This window comes from Humulus lupulus, chromosome 4, assembly GCF_963169125.1.
Source record: "Humulus lupulus chromosome 4, drHumLupu1.1, whole genome shotgun sequence".
In the NCBI taxonomy this organism is placed as follows: domain Eukaryota; kingdom Viridiplantae; phylum Streptophyta; class Magnoliopsida; order Rosales; family Cannabaceae; genus Humulus; species Humulus lupulus.
Genome location: NC_084796.1, coordinates 4,297,748 through 4,306,043, shown reverse-complemented (window position 1 = coordinate 4,306,043; position 8,296 = coordinate 4,297,748). Strand labels below are relative to the sequence as shown.

General features: G+C 36.1%; 1 protein-coding gene across 1 annotated transcript; it reads left to right on the top strand.

Annotated features, from left to right (window-relative positions):
* The first annotated feature begins 957 nt into the window (after window positions 1-957).
* On the top strand, window positions 958-3,801 carry LOC133829719 (phenylacetaldehyde reductase-like). Its single transcript, XM_062259493.1, has 6 exons — window positions 958-1,243; window positions 1,371-1,540; window positions 1,629-1,823; window positions 2,501-2,663; window positions 3,188-3,374; window positions 3,491-3,801. The coding sequence occupies exons 1-6, from the start codon at window positions 1,126-1,128 to the stop codon at window positions 3,642-3,644; spliced, it is 987 nt and encodes a 328-aa protein (XP_062115477.1). The 5' UTR covers window positions 958-1,125; the 3' UTR covers window positions 3,645-3,801.
* Window positions 3,802-8,296: the final 4,495 nt, after the last annotated feature.

Sequence of the window (8,296 nt, the reverse complement as noted above, 5' to 3'; positions counted from 1 at the left end):
ACTAGGAAGATAAGAAAGAGAGAGAAATTAATAAATCTTTCAATAGGAAACAATGGTTTAATAAACATTATTATATTGAGGCAGAGTTAGAGTCATTGGCGGAAAAACAAACATATTATTGGTGTTAGTCGTTGGCCGAAAAACAAACATATTATTGGTGTTAGTCGTTGGCCGAAAAATAAACATATTATTGGTGTGTGTGAAGTTTTGCCTATGAACTCGGTGGTAAGAACAACATAATGATCGAAGACGAGAGAAATCTAAAATAGAGCGATAACAATGTACTATCAATAATAACGATACATCCTTGCAAAGTCTACTCAGATTAAAAAACATTGCAAAGTCTAACTTAACTTGTTAGATTATATAATATGTTTTATGGTGAGAAAACATAATTTTTTTATTCATGATAAATAAATCAAATTCATGTTGGCATAGTATACTAAGATACATTGTAGACAACAACACTATATAAGCATCTTTAAAAGGAGACTAAATATTTAGAAATTAAAGTTAAAGAAAAACCAGAGATTAATTGAAAGAGCACCAAATTTTGTATAAATATCATATTTTTTTCCCTCTACAAATGGCTACAAAATATTTTAAAAATACTATTTTATATATAATTTTTTTTAAAACATAATATACCTACTTAATCTATTTAGTTATTTTATGATATGTTTGTTCTTTTACTCTTGTCCTTTACAAACATGAAAGATATTGATAATACTCATAAATTAATACACACAAAATGATGTGACATTCATTTCTATAACATTTTAATATTTTACTTGGGACCCGTCACTCTTTTAAATAATATTGAGTGGTTACAACCACTGACTAAAAAGTCAAAGAGATAATATATATTATGTTTAACTTTACAGTTATTTTGGATTAGTATTAATATTAATTAAGTTCATCAAATATAGATGCTAATGGCTTATATCGATCAATAAATATAAAATATAAAAAAATATCATATTTTCAAATAACTAAATAGATTAAATATGTATATTATGTTTGTTCTTATCTATCCATATTTTCTATGACCAAGTTGATTTGGAAACAGCTATAATATTGTTCCTCAAAGCTGTGAATAAGCACATTATTGAGAGAAATCAGAGGATGAGTGGAGCAGGAAAAATGGTGTGTGTTACAGGAGCTTCAGGTTACATAGCTTCATGGCTTGTGAAGTTGCTATTAGAACATGGATACACTGTCAAAGCCACTGTCAGTAATCTAAGTAAGTTCTCTTTATTAGCATTAATTTTACTGAACTCACTGCCAAATTCATAGGTCATTTTTGGTTTCTTTTGTGCGAGAAATAAAGATATTTATCTCATAATTATTTATTCTTGAATTTGATGTAGGTGATCCAAAAAAAACAGACCACTTACTTGCACTAGATGGAGCTAGAGAAAGACTTGATTTGTTCGAAGCAAATTTAATGGAAGAAGGCTCTTTTGATTCTGCAATCGATGGATGTGATGGTGTTTTTCACACAGCCTCTCCTGCAATTCTTTCAGCTACTGACCCTCGTGTAAGCATATGTATATTAACCTATATAATTAGTGTTTTGAAAGGTTTTAATGATGTGATTCTTAAGTTTTTGCAATGTATTTTTTCAGGCAGAAATAATAGAACCTGCAGTTAAGGGAACACTGAATGTTCTGAGGTCATGTGCTAAAGTTGAATCAGTAAAGAGAGTGGTTATAACATCTTCCATGGCTTCAGTTTTATACGATGGAAGAAAAGTTCTTACCTCTGATGTGGTTGTTGATGAGACTTGGTTTTCTGATCCTCTTATCTGTGAGAATAGGAAGGTATATTCTTTCTCAAATTCTCAAGCTTGTAATATATCTTTGAAATGTCACCATGTCTTTTTTATCCATTGTTTAGCTTCTGATGTGATGACCAATCTTATTCTTTGGCATCTTCCAAACTCTCGTTGACTCTTTGTGATTATGTAATTTTTTGAAGAATAAATTTGAGCCGCAAGCTTTGGGATTGATCAATTAATTTATGCCAGAATTGAAAATATCCTAGGATATGAATTTTAGATAAAGAGTTTTAATATTGATATTACAATTTGAGGGGAAAGAACACTATGACTAAGATTGGGGTTCTATCTTAATATACGTCCCCTCACGTTTGTACCTGGACCAAACGTGAATATTTGATAGAATGCTACAAGACCTACTCAGGAAATTTGTGGAAATATAAGACATCACAAGGCTGATCGTGAAATTTGTGGGTATACAAGTCGTCCGAAACAGGTCATAGAATCCAACACGAATCGACATACATTGGAAAGGTCCCAAATCGACATAATCCTAGTGGCATTTCCCCTTCAAATTGTAATCCATATTATTAAGAAGATTATCATGAATTAATTTCAGTATTAACTTTAATTAATATATTAGTTTTATTAGGATTCTAATATCATATACTTAATGTGTGTTAATTAGATTCAAATACACTTAATATTTATTTTTTGCAGCTTTATTATCCACTTTCGAAAACTCTAGCAGAGGAGGCAGCTTGGAAATTTGCAGAAGCAAATCGAATCGATTTGGTCACTCTTCATCCAGCAGCTGTACTTGGTCCTCTTTTGCAGCCAATTATCAATAGTAGTGTGGGGATGATTATGACACTTGTAAACGGTATATATAGTTTACTTACACTCTCTCACAAACTCATTGTGATCATATAATGATATAAACAGGGGAATTCTCTTATAGGGGCTTCACTTTAAGCCTTACTGGTGGGGCTCTTCAGTGTTCTCGACCCGTGAACAGTTTTCGGTATGATTTTTTTTTAATGACCGTGTATATTGTAGCTATTTAGAGCATCCTGCAAATTTTCAGAAATTCTGAATAGTTTACCATACCGAAAACTAAGTTCAAACATATTGTTACACGAGTAACTAATTTTTTTTATGCGCGTGGAAAACAACATGTTTGAACCTAGTTTTTGGTACTATAAATTATTCAAAATTTTATGAAAATTTGCAGATGCTCTAAATAGGTACAATATACATAGTCATAAAAAAAATCGCGCCGAAAACTATTCACAGGTCGAGAAACGCTGAGAGTCCCACCGGTAGGGCTTAAAGTGAAGCCCCTATAGAAGAATTGTCATATATATATATATGGTGTTGATTCTGCATTATGTTCTTCAAGTGTAGGACCTCAAACATTTCCAAATAAAGTTTTTGGATTTCTTGATGTTAGAGATGTTGCAAATGCACATATTCAAGCAATGGAGGTTGCTTCAGCTAGTGGAAGATACTGTCTAGCTGGATGTGTTGCACATATTTATGATACTTTGAAAATTTTAAAAGACCTCTACCCTGCTTTCAACATTCCTGAAAAGTAAGCTAACTTATTAATTACCATAACTGGTATAGAGTTTCTGTTATTCTGTTACTCACAATTTTTTTGGTGATAGAACTATGTAACATTATGTTTTGTTTTTCATTATTTGGTAGATGTGGAGATGAGCAGCCTCTCATGGAAAAGTTCCAAGTATCAAAGTTGAAAGCAAAGAGTCTGGGAATCAATTTCATTCCTTTGGAAGTGAGCTTGAGAGACACTGTGGAAAGCCTGAAGGAAAAGGGCTTTTTTTTAAAATCTGATATATGACATTAACAACTATATTTATATATGTGTGTAATGTTTTTGTGCAAAATGTATATGCGCCTATCATTATTCTCTTTATATTGGGTTTGTAACATTTGCCAACCTAATCGAGATGCCATGCCAACTTATAACATCAGAGATTATTATTTATTTTATTTTGAATTGATGAGGATTTGAACTATTTCTATGCACACTTACATACCCGACCACCTAAGTTATTATCTATTGGAGTATGATGTTCCACATAGAATAAGTGTAAGAATATTGAGTCATTAATAAGTGATAATTATGCAAAGACACAATCCATAAAACCCAAATGAGAGATAGCAAGAAGATGAAGAGAGAAAAGGGAGGCTAGAGTGTATTGCAAAATAGAGAGAAAAGTATTCTAGGTTACAAAACTAATAAGCCAAGCCTTTTATATAAGGAAAAAGATATAAAATAACAATAATTAAGAAAAGACTAAAATGCCCTCAAATAATAACTCTAACACCCCCCCCCCCCCCCCTCAAACTCACGATGCAGCAACAATAAGCATCGAGAGTTTGCCAACTAGAAATTGAAAACGAGAAATAGAATGAGACTTAGTAAAGAAGTCAACAATTTGTAAAGAAGAAGGAGCAAAAGGCAAAGTGATAGTGCCAAGCTTCAGGTGGTGACGATTGAAGTGACAATCAATCTCAATGTGCTTGGTGCGTTCATGAAAAACTGAGTTGTGAGCAATCTGGATGGCACTCTGATTGTCACAATACATAGGAGTGGGTTAAGAATGACATACACCCATATCTACAAGCAGCCATCTTAACCAAACAATTTCTTTGGTAGTAGATGACATAGCGCGGTACTCTGCTTCAGTGGAAGATTGGGAGACAACAGTTTGTTTCTTACTTTTCCAAGAAATAAGAGAATCACCCAAAAAGATACAGAAACCAGTAACAGACTTTCGATCCGTGGGATCACGACCATGATCAGCATCAGAGTATGCACGCAGCTCCAAGGAAGAAGTGGAGGGAAACAAAAGGCTTTGAAAGATAGTACCCCGAAGATACCTCAAAATGCGAAGAACAGCTGCCCAGTGAACAGTAGTAGGAGAGGCAACAAATTGACTAACAATGTGAACAGCATATGCAATGTCGGGGCGAGTGATAGTGAGATAAATCAAACTGCCAACAATAGTGCAATACAAAGTAGGATCATGCAAGGGAGTGCCATCAGAAGGAGAATACTGAACATTGAGCTCAAAAGGAGTGGCAACTACTTTTGTATCTGTAAGACGAGCACGGTCAATAATGTCAGAAGTGTATTTTGACTGAGAAAGAAGATAGCCTTTTGGGGAGAAGGCAACTTCAATACCCAGAAAATACCGAAGAGGCCCCAAATCCTTCATCTCAAACTGAGAAGCTAATTGAGACTTTAACACTGCAATTCCATCTAAATCATCACCAGTAATGATCATATCATCAACATATAAGGAAAGGAGAATACGACCTGCATTGGTACACTTAACAAATAGTGCTGAGTCATGATTACTTGAGAGAAACCCAAGAGAAGTAATACCATTGGAGAACTTCTCAAACCATGCTCGAGGAGCCTGTTTGAGACCATACAGAGCTTTCTTAAGCTTACAAACTTCTCCATGATTGTGAGGGACCCCAGGAGGAGGAACCATGTAGACCTCTTCATGTAAATCGCCATTCAAGAAAGAATTCTTAACATCCAACTGAGATATATTCCACTGACGAGCAGATGCAACTACTATAAGAGCACGGACAGTAGTCATTTTTGCAACAGGAGCAAAAGTTTCCTCAAAATCCATACCATACTGTTGAGAAAATCCCTTAGCTACCAATCTAGCTTTGTAGCGTTCAACATACCCATCAGACTTGGTCTTGATTTTATAAATCCAACGAGAACCAATTGTATGTTTACCAGGAGGTAAAGATACCAAATCCCAAGTATCTGTCTTGTGCAAAGCTGAAAGCTCCTCATTCATAGCATGCTGCCGAAGAGGGTCAGTAACTGCTTCTTTATAGGATAAAGGCTCAGAGAGACAATGAATAGACGCTAAAAACGAAGTGAAAAGGATAGAATAAGACGAATAAACAAAATGTGGTAGTTTAGTAGACTTACGAGTGCGCTGAGGATAGCGAGGAGGATCTACAGTATCAGAAGGATCTAGAACAGCTGTAGGCGGAGGTGTTGCATAAATATCAGCCTGCGAAATACCAGTATCAATAGCTCGAGACCTGCGAGAGTAATGAAGTGGAAAATGGACTATAGGAGCAGGAGAAGATTCAGACTCTACAATTTGAGGAACTTGAGGAGAAGAGGTACTTGTATGCTCACAAAAAGGATCAATATGAATAAGAACGGATTTGGTCAAGTTGTGAGTAATGCCAGGAATAGAAAAGAAAGGTATATGCTCAAGAAAAACAACATGGCGAGATACATATAATTTTTGAGAAGTTGGATCAAAACAATGATATCCTTTTTGGCCATCACCATAACCAAGGAACACACCAAGTGCAGAGCGTGATGACAGTTTTGTACGTTCTACACTAGGATGAAGAACAAAGCAAGTAGAACCAAAGACTCTCAAAGAAGAATAATCAGGGATATGTCCATGTAGTTTTTCAAAAGGGGACAAACATGAAGTGATTGAAGATGGAATCTTATTAATAAGGTTGACTGCAGTGAGAACTGCTTCTCCCCAAAACTGACTAGGCACAGATGAGGACAACAAAAGAGAACGAGCAGTTTCAATAATGTGTCTATGCTTTCTTTCAGCAACACCATTTTGTTTAGGGGTATCTGTACTAGAAGTTTGATACACAGTTCCATCTAAAGCAAGCAAATTACAGAATTTATTTGAAGTATATTCACCACCTTGATTACATCTAAAACATTTAATAACAGAAGCATGTTGAGTTTTTACATAAGCTCGAAAACGATCATAAATATCATAGAAATCAGAACGACATTTCATTAGAAAAACCCAACAAAATCGAGTGTGATCATCAACAAAAGAGACATAATATCTAGACCCTCCTTTTGTAGCAATAGGAGAGGGTCCCCACACATCAGAATGAACTAAGTCAAAAGGTGCAACAGAACATGAAGTGCTTTTACTGAAAGGTAAAGCAGAAATTTTTGCAAGTTTACAACCACTACAATAAGAAAATATCATGAGCTTGTAAATCTCATAAGGTTTCTGTAGAAGCTAAGAATCTTAAACGGGAAGCTGAAACATGACCAAGGCGAGAGTGTCATAAATAAAAACTAGACGATGATGGAGACAATCGAAAGGAAGACAGATCAACACTAGGAGCTGCAAATACTGGTAATCTCAGCTCATCCAAAACATATAAACCCCCCCCCCCCCTATGGCCGGTCCCAATCAGCTTCTGAGACTGCGGATCTTGCACATGACAAGAGGTAGAAGAAAAAGACACTGAGTAACCAGAATCACACAATTGACCAATAGATACAAGGTTTAGTGAAAGCTTAGGAATATGGTAAACATTAGGAAGTGATAAATGATGACTGACAACAGAACCAACACCTGCTAATGGCATAGGAGTACCATCAGCGGTCATGACAGGCACAGATGATGCAGGACACAAGGAAACAAAAGATTTCGAATGTGGAGACATATGGTGCGAGGCTCCAGAATCTAAAATCCATGTAGAGGATGTCATACCTGAAGAGCTAGTAGGGGGCTGACCTACCAAAGAAGAGGCGGACATGGCATGTGGCTGCATGGTAAGAAACTTCTGAAACTATTCTGAGAGGGCAGCAAGAGCAGGATTGGAAGATGAGGCCCCAAAATCATACGAGTCAGATGGAGGTACAGTAGCAGCGGCATTAAATTTCGGAGGACGGTATGGTCGAGATTGTGAGTGGTTGCCAAACTGTGGTTGGCTACCATAATGAGGTGGTTGATTACCAAATCGAGGAGGTCTGAGTTGATGTCTTTGTTGCTGAGGTGCACGATTTACTAATTTAGGACATTGAGCCTTCCAGTGACCTTTTTGTTTGCAAAAGCTGCATTCATCAACTCCAACCTATGTGTGAGGTTTATTCTCACGGTGAGTAAAGTGTCGAGGAGAAACTACCAAAACAGAGGGACTGAGTGCTGGGAGGATGCATTTTCCTGCTTGAGACTTAAGACGAATTTCATCTGCCAACAGTTCACTAACTACTGAATCAACCGAAGGAAGTGGATAACGATGCAAAATAGAGCCACGGAGTCCCTCAAAGTCATCACGAAGTGCCATAAAAAACTGAACCAATCGTTGTTCCTCCCTACGAGCAATATATGGTGCAAAAGCTCGTAACTCTGCAAATTCAGTAAGGGCCAAGTGATCCCATAGATCTGTCATAACTGAATAGAACTCTTGAATACTCATATCTTTCTGTTCAAGAGCTCTAATATCTGATTCTTATTGATATTGCTTTGCAAAGTTAGACTGAGTATACAGCCTTGCAAGATGGTCCCAAACTTCCTTCGCTGTTTCATACTTGGCTAGTTGGGTATCTATGGAGTGTTCTACAGAGTTGTTTATCCAAGTAATAATTTTTGAATTATCCACTTCCCAATTTTCTAGCAAAGTTGCATAATCTGCTTTGTCATTTGTTGGTTTAACTAAAGTTCC

Coding starts and splice junctions, on each gene's coding strand:
- LOC133829719 (XM_062259493.1), top strand. CDS start 1,126: ATGAGTGGAGCAGGAAAAATGGTGTGTGTTACAGGAGCTTCAGGTTAC. Junction 1,541..1,628: donor TTTCAGCTACTGACCCTCGT/GTAAGCATATGT, acceptor GTATTTTTTCAG/GCAGAAATAATAGAACCTGC. Junction 2,664..3,187: donor GATTATGACACTTGTAAACG/GTATATATAGTT, acceptor CTTCAAGTGTAG/GACCTCAAACATTTCCAAAT.